This window comes from Podarcis cretensis (genome assembly GCF_951804945.1).
Source record: "Podarcis cretensis genome assembly, chromosome: 6".
NCBI lineage: Eukaryota > Metazoa > Chordata > Lepidosauria > Squamata > Lacertidae > Podarcis > Podarcis cretensis.
In genome coordinates, this window is record NC_137175.1 from 31,159,270 (window position 1) to 31,187,258 (window position 27,989).

Genomic DNA, 27,989 nt, shown 5'->3' on the forward strand with positions numbered 1-27,989 from the left:
AGAAGTGTCTCCCCAAAAGCTATTTGGGCAATTGCACAAATGTACAGCATACGCAGCTGTCAGATAGTAAATATTTGAGGCACACAAAATTGCAAGACAAAATTTGCCCACTGCACCATTTCGTGGAAATCTTCGTGGAAAGAGTCCATGGCAAAATGTAATGATGTGAAGTCCAAACTTGGAAGTTTCTTCCCAGGACACCACTGCATCCATATACAAAGGGGGTAACAGGAGAAGCAGGAAAGGCTGCAGGCTTCCCTGCAGACATACCTGGTTAATTCTGGGTATGCATGAAAATGCACCTAGACCAAGGAGCATATAATACACCACCTTCCATTGCTGAGTGAGTGGGGAATGTGATGAGGAACAGAGTGTGGAAACCAGAAACACAAAAAATTTCTACTTGGCCTCTAGAGATCTGCTTTTAATGTTAATCCTAACCAAACTGTCAGTTCCTAGCATTATGTTTGATGGGGTTTTGTATTTGCTCCAGAGAACAAATGAGCTCCGCACTCAAATAATAATAATAATAACAACCCAAAGTGCATTAAAGCAAGATTCACTAGTAGGGAGAATTACAATGCCATTATTTTTCTTGCCTCAGATTATTAATATTAACAAGCAGGTATAATGGCTATACTCATTATAAAGGAAACAACACCAGTGACAAAAGTGAATAATAAATATACTCCCAAAGACCATTTCCAACTCCCCTTCTGCAAGGGAGTATATCTATTTGCAAAGGATTTTAAAAACAGCAATACCAATTCCGAAGACTACCTGTAAAAGATCTCCACAATAACAGTACTGTACAACAGAAAATTCCTCCCAGCAAACTATGCTTAATTCCAAACTGCCTTTTCCATGTTCTAGGAAAGACAAATTATAATGACTGTCTAAAAATAGCATTATTTATAAATTATACAGCAAGAAGTGCTTTAAAAGCACATTCATATTCTGCCTTGAAAAATCACGAAGCTTCTCATCCTTTTTCCAAATTGAAATCATTTTGGCTAGATTCTGATCACAATCACAAACTAAGTAGCTGTTTTATTTCCATATATTATAAAAAGATACTTTGTAATGGGCATGTATTTTTGTATAACTTTGAATAAGTGTGTGTGTGTGTGTGTGTGTGTGTGTAAAATATATATTAAAAAATCACAAACATCCACCTAGTGCAACTTGAATAGAACCTGTAACTCCATTGTGACATAACCTTTCCATTTAAATCCAGTGTTCAGAAACCCTAGAAGTCGAAGCAATCAAGTTTAATCCTAGTTTTCAACACTTGTAAATTCGCATTGCTTTCAGGATAACTGCACCTGATTCTAGCACTAATTAGCAGCTCTTTCTGTCATGGAAAATGTAATACATCAAAGGATAGAAAGCATGGAACACAACAGCAGTAGCCAACTTTTGCTGGAATCCTTTTACCAAGTGTGTTGTAACTGACTTCAAAGTGGATCATATCACATGTAAACATATTGTACTGAGTCAGACAACATCTAGTCCAAAATCCTTCTGACTGGCACAGGTTCTCCAATAGGCCTTTTCCAGCACCGCTACCCACAATAATTTCAGCTGGGAGATGCCAGAGTTTGGAACCTTTTGTAGGCGAAGAACAACCATTTTCCTGATGCTTAAGACTGAAGGAATTTCAATAGGTGAAAAAGCATGAGAATCAATACTGCGAAATCCATCTTTAAAAACATTTTGGACTCACCTCCAGGAAATTTCCCTTAAAATTATCTTTTGGTGGCACTGGACCCCCACATGCCTTGCAAAGATAAATCCTTTAAGCTCACCATTATGTTGGGGGGGGGGGAGTGGAGAACTAGGTTTCTATATTCATGTTTGGTGTGAGTGTACCATGGTCCCCACCTTTTGAGGAAAAGTTTTTAATCTGACCTCCAAAATCACTAAACAATCTATCCCTCCTAATTTGGCACTTGCCTTATTATCATTAGATTAGACCCCAAATTCTACCCTTAAATCTAAGAATTTATTTCCTTCCTTTTCACAGCAGCTTGACTAGTTATTGCCCAATGATGGAAGGAAACTTCTAATATACCAATAGAGGCTTGGGTTAATAACAACTGGAGCATTGCTCTATCAGAACGCCTCATATACCATTGGCGACTAATCAAAGGCATCTCCAAAAAAGATATCTTTGACATGATCTGGTCTCCCTTTTTCTCTTTTATTGAAAAAGAACAGGATATTTTAATGCCAACATCATCATAGAGGTGTCTGTGGAGAGGATATATTGATTGAAAATCTATCGTATAATCTAAAATTTATTAAGGGGGCAGAAAGAAACACTCAGCATCCAAAAATAGATCCAAAAGGGAATCAATCAACAATAAAGAAAAAGAAATTCTTGTATTATCAGAGAGCTCTGCAGTTTGTTTCAATTTTGCATTCTGACCCCTAAGAAGGCCTAAAATATAGATGCCTGAAATACATTAGGCTTGTTTCTAAAAAAAATAGTAAAAAAATTAAAAGACACTGCACTCTGAGAGCCAGTGTGGTGTAGTGGTTAAGAGCAGTGGACTCATAATCTGGGGAACCGGGTTTGCATCTCCGCTCCTCCACATGCAGCTGCTGGGTGACCTTGGGCTAGTCACACTTCTTTGAAGTTCACCTCACAGAGTGTTTCTTGTGGGGGAGGAAGGGAAAGGAGAATGTTAGCCGCTTTGAGACTCCTTAGGGTAGTGATAAAGCAGGATATCAAATCCAAACTCTTCTTCTTCCTCCTCTGAAAACTCTGAAACTTTTATTCCTTGGTATATAATGTTTACACTTTCGTCATGCAACCCAACTTCCCTGACTGTCATCCTTAAGTTTATCACTTATGGGGAACACAACCAAAGGCCAGCACTTCCTCCACAGGTATAGTCTAGCTTAATCTTTGCAAAAAAAATTCCTTGTGTACAATGTGATGTGAATAATAGGATTTGGTCTTCTATTTACATAGGCAAAGGCACTGGGAATCCAAATCTGACACAAAAACTAAGGAACAGATTTTCCTTCAAATGGGTATAAATGAGATTGGGGACAGACCTGTCAAATTTATAGCTGCCAGGCCTTGCACAGCACGGTACACATACATTGCAGCCCACCAGGCGCTTGATTAAGTCCCTGTTTCTTTTTTGCCCCAGAAAGACACGTGGTTTATCAAGCATCTGGCAGGCCAATTACACAGCTGGCAAACTGCACACAGCCCAGGAGGACCAAGCTTGGCAAACACAGGGTAGAGGATGGTCCCCTTTGATTACACCACAGCAGCTCTCAAAGCTCTATTGGCCAGCCTGCTCCTTCCTGCCACTCACCATCTGGCCTGGGGCGGGGCCTGAAGCCTCACAGGGACTGCTGCGCTCTGCTGCCCAGGAGGACTCTCCTGTGTGAGTGTCTGGGGGCCCTGCTCCTTCCTGCCACTCACCATCTGGCCTGGGGCGGGGCCTGAAGCCTCACAGGGACTGCTGTGCTCTGCTGCCCAGGAGGACTCTCCTGTGTGAGTGTCTGAGGGCCCTGCTCCTTCCTGCCACTTACCACCTGGCCTGGGGTGGGGCCTGAAGCCTCACAGGGACTGCTGCGCTCCGCTGCCCAGGAGGACTCTCCTGTGTGAGTGTCTGACGGCCCTGCTCTTGCCGCTTACCACCTACCTGGCCCAGGGCACATGATCTCCTGCAATGATTTTGCAAAGTTTTTTGCAGATAAAATCGCTCAGATTTGGGAAGAAGTAGACTCCACCGTGGGAGCAGGGCCAGGGCGGGAGAGTGCTAGAGTCCTGTCTAGTCAAGTTGTGTGGGATCAATTCCAATCTGTTACCTCCGAGGATGTGGAAAGGCTGCTTGGACGAGTGAAGCCAACCACCTGTCTCCTGGATCCTTGCCCATCCTGGCTTATAAAAGCTAGCCGGGAAGGACTGGGCGATGGGCTTCGTGGGGTGGTGAATGCTTCCCTCTGTGAGGGAGCCTTCCCAGACCCACTGAAAGAGGCGGTTATTAAACCGCTTCTTAAAAAACCATCTTTAGATGCGGCCACGATGGCCAATTATCGCCCAGTCTCAAATCTTCCATTCTTGGGCAAGGTGATTGAGCGAGTGGTTGCTGAACAACTCCAGGCATGCCTGGAAGAAGCGGACCATTTGGATCCCTTCCAGTCAGGATTCAGGCCTCATCATGGGACTGAAACTGCCTTGGTCGCACTGGTTGATGATCTCTGGCAGGCTAGGGACAAAGGTGAGAGCTGTTTCCTATTTCTGCTGGATCTCTCAGCGGCGTTTGATACCATCAACCATAACATCCTTCTGGACCATCTTGAGGGGCTGGGAGCTGGGGGCACTGTCATACAGTGGTTCCGCTCCTTCCTCCTGGGCCGTGTTCAGAAAGTGGTGGGCGGGGATGAGTGTTCAGACCCCTGGGCTCTCACTTGTGGGGTGCCTCAGGGTTCTGTCCTCTCCCCCATGCTTTTCAACATTTACATGCAGCCGCTGGGAGAGATCATCAGGAGGTTTGGGCTGGGTGTTCATCAGTATGCGGATGATACCCAGCTCTACCTCTCTTTTAAATCAGAACCAGTGAAGGCGGTGAAGGTCCTGTGTGAGTGTCTGGAGGCGGTTGGAGGATGGATGGCTAACAGATTGAGGTTGAATCCTGACAAGACAGAAGTACTGTTTTTGGGGGACAGGAGGCGGGCAGGTGTGGAGGATTCCCTGGTCCTGAATGGGGTAACTGTGCCCCTGAAGGACCAGGTGCGCAGCCTGGGAGTCATTTTGGACTCACAGCTGTCCATGGAGGCACAGGTCAAATCTGTATCCAGGGCAGCTGTTTACCAGCTCCATCTGGTACGTAGGCTGAGACCCTATCTGCCTGCAGACTGTCTCACCAGAGTGGTGCATGCTCTGGTTATCTCCCGCTTGGACTACTGCAATGCGCTCTACGTGGGGCTACCTTTGAAGGTGACCCAGAAACTACAACTAATCCAGAATGCGGCAGCTAGACTGGTGACTGGGAGCAGCCGCCAAGACCATATAACACTGGTCTTGAAAGACCTACATTGGCTCCCAGTACGTTTCCGAGCACAATTCAAAGTGTTGGTGCTGAACTTTAAAGCCCTAAACGGCCTCGGTCAAGTATATCTGAAGGAGTGTCTCCTCCCCCATCGTTCTGCCCGGACACTGAGGTCCAGCTCCGAGGGCCTTCTGGAGGTTCCTTCACTGCGAGAGGCCAAGTTACAGGGAACCAGGCAGAGGGCCTTCTCGGTAGTGGCGCCCGCCCTGTGGAATGCCCTCCCATCAGATGTCAAAGCGATGAACAACTACCTGACATTCAGAAGACATCTGAAGGCAGCCCTGTTCAGGGAAGTTTTTAATATGTGACATTTTAGTGTATTTTTCATCTTTGTTGGAAGCCACCCAGAGTGGCGGGGGAAACCCAGCCAGATGGGCAGGGTACAAATAATAATAATAATAATAATAATAATAATAATAATAATAATAAATAATAATAATAATAAATCATAACTGCTAAATAAGACACAAATGGGATGGGACTAATTATACTTGCAAGGGTGGCTCTCCAAACATCTTTGTTTTTAAAAATTTAGATACAGATTTTTTGGTGTCAGGAAAGCTAGCTAATAAAATAACCCCCATCATTAAAGCTTCAAGCGAAATCAGCTTGTAGAGAGCTAGATGGTACAGCTTTGAGCTGATGGAACTACTGTATTTGCTAACCTTTGCCAATAGATATCCCATTGTTTTTAAGGGGCAGAGCAATTCTAACCTCAGCTAGGCAGCAGTGAGGCTTGACGGAGCAGCATAGCTGCCACATCTGTAGCTCCATCAATCATGCCAGCCAGGGCAGAAAATGAGGGACAGGCAAAACCCTGCTCTGTGCTACCCCAGCCTGAAGGTGAAATATCAACCTGGCCCAATGCTGTCATGTGTTGGCAGAGTGGCTAGCTTAGCCCCTCCATGGAGCCTCCTGTTTGGGGACTTTCTACCAGTGAGAATCCCATAGGTGGGTGGCATGGTGAGTTTGGCACCAGGTTGGTGCTAGTGGAGCATTCTAGGGCTGGGTAGAGCGACACTGCCTCCTGCAGCACAACAGATTGGGGGTTTGGATTGCAGCCTGAACGAACTGTCTCCCTTCTGAGTTATGGATGTACATTCAGCCATTCAGCATCTGTATTAACACACTGTTTTAGTATCAGTGATGCAAAACTTGATGAGCAAAGGCAGGGTGTTGTCAAGCCGTTACTCCAAAATATACTCTACAGAGTCAGCAACCAATCAAGTTCAAAGATATGAGTATGAATACCCATGGATCGTCATATTGTCCAAATCTAAAAACTCTCACTGACGACAATACTCAGAGGCCCAGTTGTCTTAAATAGAACTATTCAGAAATCAAACAGCTTATGCAGTGAAGGGGCTTGCTGAAGCTCTGATGGAGTTGAGGGTAGTGCAGTCTGAAGTAATGGGACCATCAGGTGCAAAGGCACATCTGAGGCAAGCTGGTGTATGAGGAAGGAGATCTGACTGCCCATTCCATTAGAAAAAGGTCACACAACTGTAGCTCACAAGCTCTAACTTTCAAAAGTTGATTTTTGACTGAGCAGTTGAGAATCGTTCTAAAGATTATTTTGAAATACAAGCTGAATCACAAAGAAGGCAATTTGTGTTGCTCTATTTTACTTATGGCTATCATTTCTCTTGATTTAAACTTTATTCTTCAGATCTGTGTCTAAAGGAAAAAAAGAACCTGAGAGGGCTCATTCATAAGTAAGCTTCCAGAGTAAACATTATTCTCATGAATTATATAGTTGTCATTATCTCAGAGAGAGAGAGGGTTGTTGGCTTTTTAATGGCCCCACTCCCACATTTCAGGCACTCTCGCTCCAAATTTAGCAGTTATTCCCAGCTAGTCCGGACAAACAATCCTAATGGGACAACTTCAAAAACAAGGAAAATGTATGCAGGATGCAACAGCCATGATCTTTTGTAGAAATGCATAAGTACACAAAGCTGTATGTCCAATAGAGAAGTCTCATGGAAATAGAAGAAAATGGGGATAACACAGAGAGAAGCAGAGCTCAATAATCACAAGCCCAAGTTTTGTGTTACAACTTTAGTTAGAAGAATGAGTGCAAAAATAAAATCTCTATTCAGTGAACAAGTCACTGACCAGTACAGAGCTCTGATTAAGATGCAACACCCACAAGTAATCAGATTAAGTACCGTATCTGAATCTCTGATTTCCAATAAAGATAAACATTAAAGAAGAAAAATTTCACTAGTGTTATTCATAAACTTTCTGGCTGTCTTTCTCAGAGTGAGGAGAAGGAGGCCAAATTGCAGGCATTATAATGGTAACCAATTATTATTATTTTTTTAAAAAAAGTTGTAGGTTTGAAGCAGCTGCAAAGATTATACTTCTCTTCCTCCTCAGAGCCCATTACCAAAATGAAATATTGATTGATAATAATTCTCAAAAGGCCAACATTTCCATCTGATTTAAATTGGATATTGGAAAGCCACTACACGCAGTACTGCCAGGCAGTGGTATACATACCCAATTTTCAAACAGATGGTCTCCCACAATTAATTTGCCACCTTGAAGTCGGAACACAGGATGTCAATTAAATTAATAGAAAATGCAGTGTTAGACTATGCAGTCTTAAAGTAAACTGAAGACTCTTTTTTTTCTCCCCTCTGGGCATAAAAACTTGTACCATCTAGTGAAAGCACAGCTTTAGTTTTCTTGGCACCCAGTCAATCTTGCCCTTGGTTTTAAATAATTTGTCAGGTTCAAAAGCAACATGTCACTGCTATGCAGCTGCTAGAGGGAACTGAAGGCTGAATAATCTCACTGGGTAGTTTCAGAGTTCATAAAATGACGAATTTTGGACACACACACACATAATTGTGCTGTTTGATCTTCAAACCAACACCTTTTATTATCAGTCCTGAGTTTTGCCAGGCACTGCTGCTTCTCAAAGTTTAATATCTTCATTTTACATTCTAACACTTGCTTTTGTAGGCAACAGACTATATTATCATTAAGGCAATACCATCCAACAGTGACAACAACCTATTGGGGGAAATCAGTTTTTAAGAGGTAAAGGAGAGTATTTTATTCTTCCTTTTTAAATGGCAATTGAAGGTGTGTTGTTGTTATTATTATTATTATTATTATTATTATTACTACTACTACTACTACTACTACTACTAATTTATAAATGAGGAAAAAGAGGGGGCAAAGAAAGTATAACACTTTTTAGCTCACAATGAACATTCAATGAACATCACTACAACTATCTTAATTTACACATATAAGCTGACATATGCCTTCCAAATAGGTCCAGACAGTAATCCAATTGAAATTTAGGTTTACAAAAAGTATGTTCAAACAAACTTGGAGTAGTTATAACTGGAGGTTTTATTGCATATTTCTGTTTTGCCACCCACCTAACCCCCTTCCACAATGAAACACTTTGATTCATCTCAAAGTATAGGCAGGCAAAGATAAATTCAACTGAGCTTCATTCTTACACTTGACAACGATCTTTCCCAAGATGTTTTCATTAAATTATAATCATTTCCATATTGTCAGCATTTCTTTTTCTGAGATTATGAGATCTTAAGTACCTCACCCTGTAGACAATAGGGCTACATATCAAAATCCCATGGGACACCCAAGGAAACATATACTATATGAGATCATTACATGCCAGAGCAGCTCTGTTAAAATTGGCACATCAGTACTAAGTCAAAATCTTCACATTCCTCTGTTTATTTACTATTTCACAGAAAGAAAGGCCTTCTAAACAGAAAAAAAGATATTTTTCCAGCAGGGTAGTAGCCATGCTCATTTGTTTAAGTAAAAGCAACAATTCTATAGTATTAAAACCTAACAGCTTTATAGTGGCATAGGCTTTGAGGGGCTAGAGCATGGGTAGCCAAACTAAGGACCGGGGGCCGGATCCGGCCCAATCGCCTTCTAAATCCGGCCTGCAGACGGTCCGGGAATCAATTTTTTTTACATGAATAGAATGTGTCCTTTTATTTAAAATGCATCTCTGGGTTATTTGTGGGGCATAGAAATTCATTCATTTTTTTCAACAAAATATAGTCCAGCCCCCCACAAGGTCTGAGGGACAGTGGACCAGCCCCCTGCTGAAAAAGTCTGCTGACCCCTGGGCTAGAGACAGTCCTCTTCAGCAAATGCATACATATCACACTTTAAAGATGTGAACCTTTAAGGTGTCACAAGTCTCTGTGCTGTTTTCCATATATACAAATAATTTCGGGGAGGGAGGAATGTCTTCTGAAATTCTGTATCCATAACCTTTTGGTGTGGGACCTTGATTTGCAGCTGCTTGCATCATAATGCTCATCCAAAAACCCTACCACCACCAGACTGGACTTCTGTCTTTTAATAAGCATCCCCCTTACCGGTTGCAAATAGTTCCACAAGTAGAGCTGAGGCTGAATTGCATGGGTGGAACTGTTCAAATGCAACATAGTGACTCTTGCTTGTCTAATAAGAAGATGTTCGCCTTCTGCTTAGTTTTGCCTACTGCTTATTTTTTAATGCAGAGTCAAATACTTTGCTCTACCCTCTTCCACCTCTGACCCCCACCGACATGTGTCCCCAGAAGGTTGCCTAAGCAGCAATGTGTCCCTGATGAAAAAGGTTCCCAACTCCTAGACTGCAAACTCCAGAAGGAACTGTGGAACATTGAGCATCTAGCTCAAACACAGGCACTTCTTTCCTATATGCTTCATCCATTTTTACCTGCATTTACTAATAAAGTACATAAACATAAAAACAAGTTTCCGCAGCACTACCAGAACTAAAACCAATATTTCTTCACCCTGACAACCCAATGACCTAGAGGCAGAAAGAACCATGAAAGCTTTCAGAAAGATAATGAATTCTTCTGGAGGGTAGAAAAACAGGTTTGGACTAAGGATGCACGCATCACTTCAATAATAGACCTTCCTATTTCACTTTAGTATTTGTCTGGTTCACAAAAATAAGGTTAATGCAAAGGGGGGGTTGTAAACCTTCATATACTCATGCAAAGATAGCTGCAAAGGAGAGGGGTGGTTTTTTTTATAGTATTTTAACATAGCAGTAGCTGGACTATGCAACCAGACAACAGCAAACAACCCTGGGGCATGCCTGATTTTGACCAGATGGAGCGGTGTGAGATTGGAGCATGGAACTTGTTGAATTAATAATTCAATCTTAAAAGGACCCTTAAGCCAGATATCTTTCCTGACACCAGATTTCTTCCCAAGAGGGGAAACATTTTTATATTGTATGGGGGGGTGGAGGCACCCAACGACTTCCCATTAAAAAGAAATACGGCCCTGCAAATGCATACCTGCGCAATTTATACCAGCACCTTGGGTTACATAAATCCAGCTCTGGGAAACAGCACAATAAAAGCAAGCCAGGATTCTCCATGGTCAAGAAGGAGAAACATATAGGAATACAGGAAGGTGCCTTATACTAAGTCACTAGACCATCTAGCTCAGCACTGTCTACACCACTGGTCTTCAACTGGTGGGTCACAGTAGTGGGTCACAGCCTGATCCAAGGTGGGTTGCAACAGGTGCACTACCACCATGCAAATATGTGGTAAGAGATTACGAAAAGGGTCCCCTGTGTGTTTTGGTTAAAAGTGGGTCCTAAGTCTGAAAAGGTTGAATATACTTGCTCTACACTGACTGGCAGTGGCTCCTCAAGGTTACAGTCTTTCCCTGCTCTATCTGGAGGGGATGGGGATTGAGCCTGGGACCTTCAGCATGCTACTGAGCTACAGTCCTTCCCTGGAGGAGGTTGGAACTGCTATTTCAAGCAACTATTAAAAGAGAAGGCCAGCTTTCTGCATCTAGTCAGACTAGTAGCATAAGCATGAAGTGTAGGTCTGCATGCAGTCAAAATAAAACCATTCATGCACAAAAGGGAGGTATCAATAAGTATGGGGGAGCACAAAGGTGAACAGAAGTAAAAAAAAATATTTAGGAGAGGGGGAAATGAACCCTAAAACAGGAAAGGGAAAAACAGAAAACCCAAAGGGGAAATGGAGTATTAGGGAGGAAAGCTTTCCTTTGGGGGATGCTTCTAAAGAAGGGCCAAAAATGACAACAAAGCCAAAATAATCCATTGAAGGTGATACACATCCCGTGGTACAGGGGAAAAGCACGAGGGCAGGGGAAAGAAGGACAATGTAATGGAGTATCCTGGGAAGGAGCATGGCTGGCTGACAGCAACACACTGCAGCATTTTGTTGCAGGTCTCCACTTGTACTATTATTATTATTATATCTAAGAAAGACTGTATTTTTAAGCAACAGAGAAAAAAGAGCTTTGTTTTTTATAGAGCACTCAGACAATCCAGGCTTCTTGTAATCTAGCTATAATTAGAGGTCAAGAAACCACCTCAGACTAAAAGTCACCTGATTTCCTCTGATGAGGCTACTCAAAAGTAGCTTGCAGTACTGGGCAATGCAAACCAATTTTCAAGTAATCTCTTCACAACAATAATTACTGGTACTGGACTGGACCCTAATTTAGCATTTACCTAATAGATACATAATGTATAAAGCTGACATGAAATCATACAGCAGCTCTTTTAAAAGTTTGATTATATATGCAGAAGTAATCCAATCTATGAAAAATGTTATAGCTGTGGGTGGTTTTTGATGCAATAAGAAGATTTAGACTGCAAGCTAGGCAGACTCCATTCCCATTTTGAAGGAAAATAACACACATATTTACAAACACTGCAAAACCAATAATAAATGGAGGGGGTCACATGAATGAAATTTTTAACCCTGGACACGTAAGAGTTAAGGGAAAAGGTGGTTTTAATATTTCTTCAATCAATCTCCCCGTTGCTAAGGTCAGATTTTAAGGCTTAAAATTTAAGGGCTTGTCCACTCTATCAGTTCACCACTCACCAACATCAAGCTGAATGCAAATTTTACATGCAGCTGACAAGCAGTATCTACATTTTTAAAAATCTAAGCAAATGTTTTTAAGTCACAACAGAAACCTGGACTGGAGCAAGTCTTCTCCTTGAAGATGAACAACTGTTCCAAAAAGTGATTAATGGAAGCTATATATACAGAAATCCTGTAGTACCTACCAATTAAGCAATCGTACCCTTATAAACCCCTTTTTCTTTTGCTAGCCCCATCCCTCCATTCTCCAGAATATAGGCATCTTTCTGTACCTAGTCCATTTTTAAGTCTACTTTACTCTGGGGCAAGGCAAGGAGACATAACTCAATTGCATTTTTCTATGGTAGGAATGCACATGCACAATTGTAATTTTCTACCAGCAAATGGATTGGGAGAGACGAATGAAATAGAGGAGTGTTACTCAAATTATGGAGAGAGCCAGCTCATCCCCTGTCTGTTGCCTCAGGTGCAGTTATTCTGTTGGCTGTTGGCTACCATGTTGCTTGCAGTCCTTGTGAAAGTGCAGATAAATATGCATGGTAGCCAACCTTGAATACTTATGGCTATCTGGGAATGACTCAATGAACAATTCAATTCCAAGCAAAATGCTCCAATTGCATGGGAAGCCTCTCTCTTCCAGTTCTCTGTTACTTTGTTTTATCATTCATCTCCTTCCCTTTTCCCTTCATTTCCCCATTACGGGTCTCTTTTCCGTTACTGTTTGGGTTGTGGTGGGTTAGGAAGCGCAGTGGACAGAAAATCTGAATTTGTTATGGGCCAACCAATGGACAAAAAAATGTAAGGCTACCTTTTAAAATTCTGTAGATTAAATGTGGCAATCAGAATAACTGGCCAGCGACCACAAGGAACAGCAGAAAAAGATGCCCGCACATAAGGAGATAGTAATAACAGAGACTCTGACACTAGATGGGCCAGATATGGTCCACAGGTGACCTTCTAGACTCAAGAGGGTAGGAAAGAAGGAATCTGCTACCTACAAATCCAGATACTCCAGTTGTCTAAGAACAGAAGAGCACAGAATGATTGAAAGCAGTGGCGTAGCGTGGGGGGTGCAGGGGGGGCCGGCCGCACCGGGCGCAACATCTGGGGGTTAGGGTTAGGGGTAGGGTTAGGGGGCGCAAATCCACAGGTTAGGGGGCGCAAATTACTTGCCTTGCGCCGGGTGCTGACAACCCACGCTACACCACTGATTGAAAGTAACTAAAGATATGTCAGCATAGCTGTTCCCAAAACAATCCTTGTTAGATACCATGTATGCTCCTCAAAAGTAAGTGATGCATCCTAAAACACAAAACTATTGCTATATTAAAAGTTGCATTCTGAAAACAAAGAAAATGAAAGCCTGAATACCAAATCTCCAGATATCATTTGATGGAGTATGAAACAACATGAATCACAACAACATTTCAGTCCTGCTTAAGGAATATCACATAAAGAACACCTCAAAAATATACACAATAGAAACAAATGCATGATCAACAAGATATAAAAATTTCTAGGAAAACACCATTACCAGCAAAATAACTTATTTTTAATGCAGAGCTGTTAGGAAAACACAATTATAAGCTTCATTTATACTAGAAGATATAATCCAAACCCTGGTTTAAAAACAACAACAACCCAACAAACATTTGGAGTTTTATTTGTAAGAAGATGAATACAAAAGGTAAATGGAGAGAAAAACTCATTCCATGCACATTAGCCCTCCCAGTGAGTTCACAATAAAATGCTACTGTTAGAATAATCTAAATATAGTTTCAGAATGGTCTGTGCACACATTTTATGTAGATTAATACAGACACATATTAAAAGCATTGGTTGAATAGGCATGGGCTCTAGATCTCACCATAGAAAAGTCTTTAAAAGTACATGGAGTTTAATAAAAATAAACAGTGCAAAAAGAAAGCAGCATGGATCAAAAGCATCACATTCATCAACAACAGCCCCCTGAACAGAAACCATGTTCATGTGGCTACAACTAAGGCAATGGAATGGCCTTTACACATAGGAAGCAAAAACCACCAGCAATGCTTTTCAGAATGCAAAAGAAATGCTGATCTACGCTGTACCAGTATAAACAAGAATTAGCACTACCAACAGTAATTCAGATAATTCAGGTTTACATTACAGCAGAAGTTGGCTGCATATGACTTCTTTATTCATTTCTTTTTTGTTTAGCTTTTTATCGGGTTGTTTTTTTTAAAAAAAGAAAATACAGATAATATTAGTAATACAAATAAGCAGACCATAGCAGGCTCGTACCATTCATATATGACAAGGTGAAGCATGTTAGGTTTATTGTAACATCCTAGCCATCTGGTTCATTACCTATAGCCAGTGTGCGCATCTTAATTCACAAACAAAATTAAAAGAGAACAGCAAAATCAACAGTTAACATTCAACTTTGTACAGCCAGATATCCTTGATTTAGTCCAAACATAGCATCTCAACTATATCAGGCAAGTATCGATTGTATTGTAGCTAATTTAGTGATCATTTTCCTATTATGCTGCAGGTAAAGCAAAGTGGAGTATCTATGAATGGAATTGTGCGGGGGTGGGGTGGGCTTCTGCTTAAATCAACCAAATCAAACTAAAGGCTGGTGGGGGAGATTGTTCATTCTGTGGAATGCTAGCATATATTATAAAATCAAACCACGCTGGGGTAAAGCCATCCTTCTTGATCTGTCTGTGTGACCATCATGGACTTATTTGTTAATCGCTCTAAAAGGGCTATTTTTTATTGTATAAAGCCAAAGGCCTTTACAATGGACGACAGAGAATAAAAGGAAACTTTCATCTAAAATCGTACACGTAACCTGTAGCAGTTTACAACTTAAAAAGAAATTTACAACATTAAGACTTAAGACTGCAGTGCATTCACATAGCTAGAATGGAGCTTCTTGGCTGCCAGTGCAAATTTGGCTACCTGGTGTGTAATATATAGATATTTATCAGCTAGGAGTTCAATTGTCACTTCCTGTACAGATCGACTAGGAAGCCAATTAAGAATTGGCGCTATAAATTTTCCTTTGGGCGTTGTATACAGAGGGCAAATCAGCAGATAGTGTGTATTGTCCTCTACCTGATTGCATCTATGTATACATTTGTGATCCATACGGGGAATTCCCCAGAATCTCCCCTCTAAATATGCTGAGGGCATCTGTTGAAATCTTAGTTCTACAAAGGCCCTGAGTAGTTGTGGGAAGGTCAGAGTCTCAAGGTAACGGGGCCTTGAGTGATTGGTCTTAATTTGGGGGTACCAATTAGAGTAGTGGGCAGCAATGATGGATGCTCTGGCTTGGCTGGCATCCTGATCAAAACTCTAATTTCTAAGGTCACGTGGTCTAAGAGCCAAGTAATTCTCCATTTGGAGATTATAAGCCCTAAATTTATCTTGGCACTTTTTGTGCACAACCCCCTGTCCTTAGTTGCTCTAACCAGCAGAGCTTAGTAAGAGTATGATCCTCGTAGGATTTAGCCTGTGCCAGTATCTCAGATAGGCTAGATCAATTCTGGCTGCAAGTAAGGGAAGGCCCAACTTGGCTCTGAGGTGGGCTTCTGGTGTCCCAAAAGGAAGCTCCAAAATCTGCCTCAAAAATTTATTTTCCAGGATCTCATATTTCATATTTGACACCAGTTCCCCATATCTCAGTCCCGTAGAGCATTTGGGCGATGATTTTAGAGACAAAGATCTTAATAGCTGGGTTGATTAACTGTTTGCCCTTTGAATGGAAGAACCTAGTAGATTAACCAGATATTATCTTAATTGCTTCCAGATGGAGTTTCCATAATGACTTTCCATCGATAAGTAATCCTAGATATTTAAATCTGGGTACTTGCTCAAGGGTGTGAGCAGGTTGTTCCTAAGCTCTGAAGTTTCAAAGAGTTTATCTCCATTAGCCATGTCTCTTGTAGGCATACTATATCAAATGTTTGCAAGCACCTTTTGAAGTCCGGGTCAGCTAGTTTGTTCCCCCAGCCTGCAATGTTCCAAGAAACTAGTTTTAAGGGGTAGGCTAGTTCCTTATCGGTTCTCAGCCAGTCTGCCATGGAGTCTGTCAATAAGGCATATCTATTCCCTGCGCATCAGTCAGAGGTTGGCGAGTGGAAGATTTTATTTATGCCTTTTGACATTACGTCCCTTCGTATCTTGGAAAGTTCATTGAATTTAGCATAAGAATGTTCAGGTCTGGGCTTTGGTGCTTAGTGATAGGGATGTTGTTAGGGGATGATATATAAAAGGGGCAGTGACAGATTTGCCCAAGTGATGGGCTGTAAATATAATGATGCCCTTTGGCCCCAAATTTGGTCCTATATGTCCATGCAAATACCCTGCCCAGACCATTTGGTACCAATCATCTACGGTTACACAAGAGAGAGCCTTCCAGTGTCTGATTATGTTACATCTGGCTGCCTGTAAAAGATGGCTTATCAATTAGTTATTATGTAAATTGTAAGTTGTTATCCTGAAATATATTTTAAAAGCTAGTTCTAGTTTGACTTCTAGTTGTTGCCCTCCTATTTTGTTAACTTCCGGGAGTACTGAAAGCCTGGATTTTTGCACATTCCCACCACATATGGAGGTAGGTACCAGGTGCAGGCCCCTGCCAACCTAACAGTTCGAAAGCACATCAAAGTGCAGGAAGATAAATAGGTACCGCTCCAGTGGGAAGGTAAATGGCATTTCCATGCGCTGCTCTGCTTCGCCAGAAGAAGCTTAGTCATGCTGGCCACATGACCCGGAAAAACTGTCTGCAGAAGCTGACAAACGCCGGCTAATATGGAAGCTTCCGGGTCAGGTGGCCAGCATGACTAAGCCGCTTCTGGTGAACCACAGCTGCACACGGAAAGGACGTTTACCTTCCCGCCGGAGCGGTACCTATTTATCTACTTGCACTTTGACGTGCTTTCGAACTGCTAGGTTGGCAGGAGCAGGAACCGAGCAACGGGAGCTCACCCCATCGCGGGGATTCGAACTGCCAACCTTCTGATCGGCAAGTCCTAGGCTCTGTGGTTTAACCCACAGCGCCACCCACATCGTACTTGGTTTTAAATATCATATAAAAATAAACAGGCAACTTTTTAAATTTGCCATCTGTTCTTCTGCAATCTTCTTTTCTTATTCATCAAACGTCCAAGCAACATTAGTGCATTTAAGGGAATTAATTAGAAATGGCCATGGAAGCCATATTGTCTAGCAGTGTTCAAAATACCTCTATTATTCCAAAAGTAACTACGCTGAAGAACCCCTCTCTCTGCGCATGGAGCTAGAACAACATTTTCTATGAATGAATGGGTATTCATTATTTAGTTCTGAATCCCTGATTTAATAAAGCCTTTGGCAAAAGAGAGCTTCAAACACTTCCCATTATGCAGATGGAATGCGCACAGCATCAAAGCTTATGCCGCAGGAAACAGAGATGGTGCATCAAGTGACTCACACAATTCCAGAATGTAAATATTTTTAATGGTAAGTTTTTATCCTATTTAGCAATATTCAAAATCAGAAACCAAATGAGCGGCCCCTAAAATAAAATAAAATAAAATAAAATAAAATAAAATAAAATAAAATAAAAGTAGGGAATTGTATTCCCTTTTCAAACCAAAATTAGCAGAAGAATAGAATTACATTTCTTCAAAACCGAGTTGGCTCAGGAGAGTGAAAAAGGAAATATTTTATCTCCCAGCATGCCAAAGCTGTAAAAGAAGAGTAGGGGGGGAAGGCAAGTGTTTACTGCTGCAATTTACTGTGCACGTAAAAGTCAAAAGAAAACAGAATGTTCCATAAAAATTTATTCATTACATTGACCCTCCCTTATTCCGATAGGTCAAAACCAATTTCTGATGAGTTCTGTTTTAAAAAACAAACACACAACAACAAATATTGCTAAGATTTAGCATCTCTCGGAACTCTAGTGACTTGCAGCACAATCTATCCTATTCATGTCTACTTAGAAATAAGTACCAGCGAATTCAGTGGGATTGCAGCCTAAATCCTTTTTGCCTATGGAAAAAATGTACAATTTTTAAAAAACAGAGAATAGAAAAAAAGAGGGTTATAAATTATTATTAGTTTTAAAGTAACAGCTGTTTAAAAGATTGGTTTGGCATATCATATGCCCTTTGCTTGTGTACATACAAATGTATCAGCAACTTAATCTGATTAAGACCATACGCTCTAAAGACTTCCTGGGATTCTTCCTTTAGGATATGGATATATTGTCATGTATGGGTGGTGCCAAAATTCCCTCCTTCTGAGTTTACCACTAGATTTATCAGTCCCGTTTACCTTGTGCTGGTTGTGGAAGAACAGCAATGCATTTGTTTTCCAACATTCTTTATAGCTTAGTTTTCTTGAATTTGTAAAAGTCACCGGGAATGCACAATTTGCTCCCACCATACTTTTCTATTTCTTCCATTTATTGCAGCTTTCCCCTTTACCCTAAGCCACACGCACAATCACTCATGTGCATTCAAATTTCATGCAGTTATACATACAATCCCATTAAGTTTTTCTTTCACCCAGTCTTTCAACTGACCACCTTGCTAGCTATCATCAGTTCCCCCTCACCATTGCCTTACGCACACAATCACAATTCTGGAACAAAACAAGGTGTGTAACATTTTAATATCTGCAAGTACATGACAGTGGTAATGGGAACCGTAAGTGCTAGCAAATTAGGGAGGGCTTTAAACAGAGAAGTGAAGTAAATCAGCAAGTTGATCAACTAAAAGACTGGACCAAATAGAAGCTGCTGAGGAAAGCTGACATGATCGTGCACAAAATCCAAGAAAGAAAGAAAGAAAGAAAGAAAGAAAGAAAGAAAGAAAGAGTTAGTTTTAATTCACCCTGTCACTCATGCACATGATTTTGCTGAAGGGACATAAAACAATGACTAGAAGAAATAGAAGGCAGCAGCAAGTACGAAGTATGCACGTGCCAATTCCGTGCATAGTTAATTAGAGAAAATCTCTATGAACAATTGGAAGACAGGCAGAGTGAAACTCTGGGCACAGCCAACCCGCAGAAAACTTGCAAGTCAGAGCAGGGAAAATCCATCCACCCCTAACTGGTAGTCAAATACTACATACTGAATGAATTAAATCTCCACAATTTGTACCAAACCATTAGAATTCTTTGAAGAGTACAAGAACGTAAGATGAACTCTGTTGGATCAGAACAAAGGAGAACTGCCTGGCCCAGCATCTTGTTTCCCACAACAACCAAGCAAATGTCTAAGGAGAGCCCAAAAGCAGGACATAAAAGCAATAGGCTTCCTTTGTTGCTGCTCCGGAGGAGTTGTCTCTGATCCTGTACAGTAGGATAGGCAACCTAAGGCCCATGGGCCACAAATGGCCCACAGGGGTCGGTTAACCAGCCAACGAGCCGCCCCCGAACTGAGCCGCCCACTTAGCAAGTCCCCGCCCGCTGCGCTAAACCAGCACAGTGCAGTGTGGAGATTGGCTTCCGCAGCGCTGGAAATCACGTCTACGCAGATGCCAGAAATTGCAGGGGCACACGCAATCTGGTCCACAGAGGGATCTCCGCTGGAGTGAACCAGCCCAGGTGAGGCAAACCTTGCTGACCCCTGCTGTAGAGACAGTAGCCACCATAAAGTAAAGGTAAAGGGACCCCTGACCATTAGGTCCAGTTGTGGCCAACTCTGGGGTTGTGGCGCTCATCTCGCTTTATTGGCCAAGGGAGCCGGTGTACAGCTTCCGTGTCATGTGGCCAGCATGACTAAGCCGCTTCTGGCGAACCAGAGCAGCGCACGGAAACACCGTTTACCTTCCCGCTGGAGCGGTACCTATTTATCTACTTGCACATTGATGTGCTTTCGAACTGCTAGGTTGGCAGGAGCAGGGACCGAGCAACGGGAGCTCACCCCGTCGTGGGGATTCAAACCACCGACCTTCTGATCGGCAAGTCCTAGGCTCTGTGGTTTAACCCACAGCGTCACCTGCGTCCCAGTAGCCACCATAGTCATGTTTAATTTTCAACATAAGAAAAAAAAATATTTCTTACAATAAATGGATAGTTTTTAATCACACAGGAGCACACTGCCAGTGCCCCCACCCCACCTTGTGACCTCAATATACCTAAGTGTTGCCCATGCACCATGTCCAGCCAAGCTGGGCACCAAGCTGATGATGCAATGAAACAAAAGTAACACAGAGAGGTTGGATTTATTCTAGCCATACTCATTTTCAAAGCAAGCCCTATGATACAGTTCATTCCTGTTTAGACAGCAGTGCAACATACCTGCAGAGGAAGCTTCACATGCTACATATAACTCAATGTGGGCAGATTCTTCACATAATCAGCAGGACTGAACAAAAACACCTTCCCCAGATTCTCCATCGTGTCTGACTGAATATTCTTAGAGCAAGGGGAGGTGTAATCCCTCCAACAATTTTGTTGGGGTCAAACAATAAAATTCTCCCCAAGAAAATGGGGGGGGTCGCAGTTGGATGAAACACTATTAGTGCATATAATAGAACCACAGAATCACAGAGTTGGAAGGGACAACAAGAGTCATCTATTCGAATCCCCTGCAATGAAGGAATCTTTTTGTCCAACATCACACTCAAACCCATGACCCTCATGCTGTACCCACTGAGCTCTATATGTGGATGGCAGGAAGCAATGGACTAAGAGAGAAGAATGGAAAGGAGTAGGGGCCAAGCCCATTGCTTCCTTAAATATATTTTTAGGTTGGATCCACAGTTGTGCTCAGAATTCCCCACCATACTGCCAGGCCCATTGAATCTAATATTTGGGGAGTGTGGGCTAGAATTCTCCAATAGTTGCGGAAGGGAACCAGAAAAGGGAAACTTCTCAGAACGTTATTCTCAGGCAAATTTTAGCTCGGCGTATTTACCAGGGACTTTGAAAATGTAATTAAAGCTACTTACTTCTACAACTGTAATGAAGAACAAAAAGTCTCTGTTTACATCTACACAGTTGAAAAACCAGAGACTTTACGTCTACTTTTACAAGTTTTCTGTAGAGAAAAAAAAAAACAGAGCACAAGCAATAATACATTTATCACCATTCCCTGACCCTGCATTCCTCAATCACACAGGAATCCTTCTATATTGCTTTTCTTCAATGGCACCTTTGGCCGAGTAAGGAATTTAGAACTGGGCCTTTCTGTTGTATAAACATTCAAACTCACCATAAGTATCTGATGCAGAATTTGCTTGCCACAGTCATAAGATTTGTGGGGTTGTTTTTAAAAGGCTTTTTGAAGCTGCTGTTTTTCTTTTAACTTTCTGAACATATTCATTTGAGAATCTTTTCTTTTCTTGACAGGGGATAGAAATTTAAAGTAAATTCATATATATCGTAATTTTTATCTGACATATTGGGAGGCAGACTTCTTTCAATACGGAATATGCACAATTAAGAGTTAGAGAATCTAAAAAGAGTCCCAGTTATAGTCCTAAGCTTTCACACAAAAGCAGCAGTTTTGGCTTTAGGGAACTTAAAAGTTTTCATAAAACAGCAGATCATCCTGGGAAGAATAAAGGCCGCTTTACAGATGATATTGTTAATACACTGAGATCATCTGCGCAGAGGAAACAAAACATGCAAATTATAAGTAGCAAGAGTATCTATTTGTTTTAAATGGAAAAAACTTGTATGTGTGTTATTATCTAACAACAAAGTCGAAAGATAATGATCTCCAATTAAATTGTGATAATAAAAAAGAGTCAGCCTTAACATACACACAAAAAGTTGATAACTCAAATGCCTGGGTGTAAAGCAAAGTTTTAACTCCAACATCTAAATGCCCAAAGTGTTGGCACATAGCTGTATTTTTCCATTTATAAGACTAGGGTTTCTTTCTTAATAAATTATGTCAAAAATTAGGGGGCGTCTTACACATGGATAGTGCTGAGGCCATTTTCTTAAATCTGAGTCCCCAAAAATAGGGGGTGTCTTATACATGAGGGCGTCTTATAGACGGAATTATATTGGAGCTGGAACTCCACAGTCAAGGTGCTACCACAGAGATGGCTGCGTCCCCAGAAGCCTCTAACTTCACTTCTAAAGGGGGGAAAGCAGCAGATCTTAATAAATTGGCATGTTCATATGGAAACAGGTAGTCCTGCAGATACTCTGGTCCCAGACCATTACAGCTTTATGGATCAGAACCAGCGCTTTCAATTGGCTCAGAAATCAGCTGGAAGCCAACACAAATCTTTAAGCAATGGTGAAATATTGTCAGGCCTACTATTTTGGGGAAGTTTTTAATGTCTGATGCTGTACTGTTTTTAATATTCAGTTGGAAGCCGCCCAGAGTGGCTGGGGAAACCCAGCCAGATGGGCGGGGTATAAATAAATTATTATTATTATTATTATTATTATTATTATTATTATTATTATTATTATGCTACAAGATAAGCTGGCATGGAAGCACCGAGTGCCAATGTAAGAACCAATATTCAGGCCATAAGCAGCAACTTGCTTGGTTTCCTGTGGTGAGTTACTACTGCCTCCAGTTACAAATATGAGGGGAAGCTTTGTTATATCAGAAGTGAGTTCTTTTACTTATTTTGGCTACTACTGTAATGTATGGACAAGCGGACTAGTAGACATTTTGCAGGCTAATCACATTTTTGCTTATTTGCAAGGTCACTCTCAATATATAGAGACCTAATAACAAGAACATAGCATTTATATGTCAACTTTTCAGTGTTCAAAGTACTTCACATAGCCCAGTAATCCTCACAAGAATCCTGTAAGGTAGGCTAGAATTATTGGCAGTGTTTGCAGTATATTGCATACTGAGTGCTAAGATTGAGAGAATAGTTGCTTGTCTAAGGCAACCTAGTGCCATTTGAACAAGAACTTAATATTGATTTTTGCAAGCCATTCCAATAGCCTTTTTTATGAATGCCATAAATAAACAAACTTATTGGACCATGGCTTACATTATTGGCCACCACACTATGCCAGCTCTCAACAGATAATTCCAAACAAACAACTGGACGATACCCCAGAGCACAGCAAATGGCGTTTAACTGGGTATTCATGTAGACATTAGACAAGCCCTACTACAAACATCCCTATCCTATTAAAACGGTAATGCTGGTGTATAACAGGGGTTTCCGTGATTGCAAAGAGAAATGGTTGCTGCAGTGCACAAATGTAATAGGAAATCTCATGATGACAATGTTGTGTTCAATAAATGCACAAAACATTAGTACTTCAAGATGCTTTGAGCTAAACAGTGTTTCTACAGAAAGCTCGAGGGCCATATCAGAAGCAACTATTGGCTCAGGGGTATGAAAACACAGAGCTATTGAAATACTATGTCCTTCACTTCTATTTCTACACCCAGTACACAATACACACTACACAACCCTTCCTCCTGCAGAGTTTCCCTGCCCACCCACTCCTCTGGAAGGAAAAACATTTCAATCATGGAGCTTGAAAGCTTGTTTGGCAAAATCCCACCCTTTTTCGTGTTTGAGCTCCTGAGGAAACCTCAGAAAATCAGTACCACACACTGTCAAATTCCCTGTTGTTGGTTTTTTTTTGGGGGGGGGGGGGTAGAGAAGAGAAGCAATAACTAGGCCTCACAATATCAGTCCCCTCCAAGCTAGCATTCTCCTTTAATTACAGAAAGCAGAAGCTGGCCCTCCTTCATTCTAAAACCTCAACTAAGGAAGGGCAGAGTTAGCAATCCTGAACACATCTTTGTCTATTCCCCTTTCTCCCATTCAAACCCCATTGAAACTTTTGCTTCATTCATAACATTCACCTGGAGGAGCTGCTGAATTCCCTGATTGTCCCACCTATGCAAACAATCCCCTTGCAATGTGTATTCTTTGAGGCTCTCAAATTGTGCAACCTTTGAGGAAAGAACCACCTGTTAAGCTTCTCTACAGCATTGAGCAAAATGACAATGTTTATCACTGTAAGAGAAAAATCCACATACATTGTTCTATATATGTACTTTGGGGGAAGAGACATTTTAGAGCCCACGGTAACATCTTTTAAGGGAACAGGCTGAACATGGGCCTCTGGGATACTGCAACTGCAATCCTACTTTCTTTGCACGAAGATGATTTACTGCACAAGTCCATTTGGCCCATTCTGACTATGTAAATAGCAATTGACAGCAGTGGGATATTTATATTGGTTGCTAGTTACATATTTAACATTTTCTCTTCTTTCCTCTCTCTCTTTTTAAGATCCTGGTAACAGTGACAACAGCAGCACCTGGTGGCAGTGGTCAGTATTTTGTATGTGCTCCTTTTCATCACCTCTTCTGGACTCTTTATCAATCAAACTTGAAGTTATTTGCTTTATCAGAGAAACTGACGAAGAACTATTACAGCACTCTGTCACTCTCTGTGTGTTGCTTTTTCCCAGGATTGTTAGAAACAGCACTTTTGTAAAAAGATGCATTAACAGCAAGTGATGCATTAACAGCAAGTCTGCAGCCAAAAACACCTGCCCAACATGTGCAATAATTCCTCCGAGGAGTGTTTTCCCTTTGGCCTACCTATGATCAAAGTTTATGGCAAAGTAGTCATGCTGTAACTTTCCATTTTACTCTAAAGTTGCTACAGATCTCTTGCATTCACCCCTTTTAATGGCTAATTACAAGTTGTAATGCTTTATATTTCAACTTTCCAGATGAAGAAAAAACACAATGGATTTACTTCCGACATTTTTCAATATTTGTAAAAAAAAAACAACCAGACAAAATCCCAAAACTCATTTATTTTTCTTTAAAGACTGGTATTCGATATATATTCCAAGTCATCCAACATGTCTTCTATGTTAGCAGTTGGTTCTTTGATAATAATGAAAATTTAAAATTTCTTCCTGCAAGAATAAACAACACTTTGTGTTTTGGAAGCCATGGTTGTTACATGAATAAAATGATATGAATTGGAAAATACTTGCATTTCGGAAAGAAATTTTCAAATTAGATTTGACAGCCCAGACAGCTGTGGATAGACATACTATAGATTTTAAAATGTTTATATAAAACCATATGCAAATATATCACAATTGCAATAGTCTGAAACTGTGGTGAATGTTTAAAGGCACATATCAGTGCAGGAAGGGGAAAGCTTCAGAATTTAAAACAAATCTGTATTAGAAAACTCAATATACTACAAAAACAAAACCAACAGACCATGTAGCTTTTGCTCTGCAACTTCCATTACTTTATAAAATTGCAAGCATCTGATAATATGAAACAAATGCATATTCGTGCATGATTAAATAATCCAAAGTTTCAAATTCTTTCATTAAAATGTTGAAGTTTTGCTGTCCTCAAGCCTGAAATGGATAGTACTCACAGATAAAGACCGACAATATCTGTGCCTTACTCTCTTACTCCTCTCAGTTAAAGTCATTGGCCAAAACACCATGCACTCTTAAATATCTTCTAACAAATTTCTCTCTCTCTTACACACACACACACACACACACACACACACACTGCACTTTCTTGCAGTAGTAAATAGACAAATCTAGGTTAGAAAGATTTTCATGTTGTGCTGTAGATCTTATGAATTATACATAATCCATGGCTCTCAGTTCCATTTAACAGAAGTAACTGTATTGTGGGGAGGGGGAGGAGAGGGAAGCGGTTGACAACTAAGGGACAAGAACCTGCAGCCTGAGTTAGAGAAATGCTAAAACAAAAACATAAGGGCTGTTAAGTTCTAACCACTGCATATAAGGCTAAATCCAGGTGTGCACAGTCTATATCATATATGGATTCCTCTGAGAAAGACATTAAATAATTGGAGGGGGAGTTATAATATACTCACCCTAAAGCATTTCTCCCCTAGCCTGTACATTGTCCAACAGAAACCATAGCCAGGCATGCAAGAAATACATTTCCAACCAAGCAGCCTCTTGAGCTCATACAATTCCACTCCTCCCCCAAACAAAACACATACACACACACTTTTCTGCGTTCAGATTTTGTTTTTCTTCCCGTCTATAATAATGTTTACCAAAACTGAGAGGTCTAATCCGGGGTCTGAAGTGACGACGCAACTGATAACCAACTGCCTCTCTCCCACTCCTCTCCCCCCCCCACCCTTCCCCGCATATCCCCCATCCACACTAAACAACCCTCCCCTCCTGCTCCGTTGTGCTTCGAAGATGGGAAAGAGAACTGCGTCGCAGCTTTCAGGCAAGCAGCCTGGGTGCTGGGAAACCAAATAGTTTTGAAATTCCCTCCTGCAGGATGCAGCCGCTCTCTTGCTACCTTCCACACTCTTGTTCCCCAGAGGAGGAGGAGGAGGAGAAGTTTCAGCCTCTTTCGTTTGCTTGTTTTTCCCCGTCCCGGTTTTTAAAGCGCTTGCTTCTTTTCCCTTTGCTGCTAGCAAGCAAGCAGGCGATCTGGACATGGGACTTTGGGGCGATTTGCGAGAGAGGAAGAAAGCTTTCCCTCCCCAGTTTTTGCGGAGCCTTCGCAACTGGACCAAAGTGCGTGGGGCGGTGGGGTGGGGGGGAGCTGAGAGAGAGAGAGAGAGAGAGAGAGAGAGAGAGAGAGAGAGAGCTTTGCTCAGGGGTGCCATTGAATCAACTCCTTGCGCTGCCCCGTGCGGGGAGCGCTGACAAGTCCCGCGCAGCGCCGTGCGCGCGCCATCGCTGTTAGTGTGGGGCAAAGGGGGCAGCATCCCAGAGGGGAGAAGAGGAGGAGGCGCGACGTGGGGAATTAGGGGAGGTGGGGTGGGGTAGGGGGCTGAGACTTGAGCGCACGTCCTCCTCGGTCGCTTGCATCCTCTCCACCCTTGCCCGGTCACTTGCGCCCGTCCCTCCTCGCCTCACCCGCCCCCCCCCCCCGCCGTCCGCCCCTCTCTCATCCCTCCCCCTTGTTACCTTGTTGCAATGGTAATAGTCCAGGGGGCCCAAGCAAGTGGGGTCGGCCCCAGGCAAGGAACCAACGGCGGTGGGGGCGGAAGGGTAAAACCTAACGTCCATGCCGGGGCTGCGCGCTGAGGGGGAGAACGAGGCGGCGGCGGCGGCGGCAGCAGCGGCGAGAGGAGGCTCCAGCGGGCATGGAACCGGCTCCTCCGGCGGCGGCTGCTCTGCCTCTGGCTCAGGGCGGGCGGGCGGGAGGGGAGGGGAGGAGAGGCGGGGAGAGGGAGAAGGGGAGGGAGCGCAGCCCAGAGCCGGCTCCACTCGCACTCTATTGTTCCAGGCACCGAGGCGAGGGGGGGGGGGGAGAGAGAGAGAGAGAGCGGAGGAGGATGGGGGGAGGGGAGAGCGCCTGGGACCTTCCTGGGCTGGGCTCCCACAACAACCTCTCTCAGGCGGGCGCTGGGACCGCCACAGGGCGGGAGGGTGTCGCCAGCACACCCCGCGCCTGAGAGCGGGCCTGCCCCGAATGCCGACCCACCGAGGGACGGCGAGGGCCTGGCATGTGCCGAGCGAGCAGAGAGCGGAGCCGCCGCCGCCGCCGCCGCTGCTTTCCTGGCCGCGCTCTCTCGCGGAAGGGGCTTGGGGCAGGTTCTTCGCCGACGCCCCTCCGGGCTTCTTCTTCTCTTCTCGCTTCCACCCTCCTTCCCAGCCCTCAGGTTAATTCGCGGGAAGGTACCGCCTGGGGCTCTATAGTCACCCTTGGCCACGGGGGAATGGGTCCCACAGAAAGAAGAGGCGGGGGACTCTGTAAGGGGGTCGCAGCAGAGGGGCTCGTCCGGGCAGACTTTTCACTTTGTGGACCTGCTTGCTCTCCGCAAAACCCTGCGGCAGGAGGGGGGGCGCCTGGAAGAGCTCCCCTACCGACCCCCCCCCCCCCCCAAGTCTCCAGGTATGACTTTTGGGCGTGTTTTCGCTCGCACACAAGTGAAGGGCTTGAGCTAAACTCTCAACTTAGGGCTGAGATCCGCTCCCAAAGTAACCAGCACTTTGCCCTACCTGAGAAAGACTGGGCTGGGACCTGCCCCCACCCCAAAAAGAAACACAGAAGAGGCAGCTACAAGGGGTAA

The 27,989-nt window shown here is 42.7% G+C and overlaps 1 protein-coding gene across 7 annotated transcripts in view; it reads right to left on the reverse strand.

Moving 5' to 3' along the window:
• The window catches only part of TOX2 (TOX high mobility group box family member 2), a 259,364-nt gene that overhangs the window by 191,114 nt on the left and 40,261 nt on the right, over nucleotides 1-27,989 (reverse strand). For 5 of the 7 annotated variants that reach the window (XM_079979448.1, XM_079979445.1, XM_079979447.1 and 2 more), the window contains exon 1: nucleotides 26,881-27,102. The exons of 1 other annotated variant lie outside the window; for it this stretch is intronic. In XM_079979448.1, coding sequence (XP_079835574.1) covers nucleotides 26,881-26,982 — 102 coding nt within the window. In that variant the 5' untranslated portion in view covers nucleotides 26,983-27,102. Of the gene's footprint in view, nucleotides 1-25,817; nucleotides 25,984-26,880; nucleotides 27,103-27,989 lie in introns of those variants that run through there. One more of the 7 variants, XM_079979444.1, reaches the window with a different exon arrangement.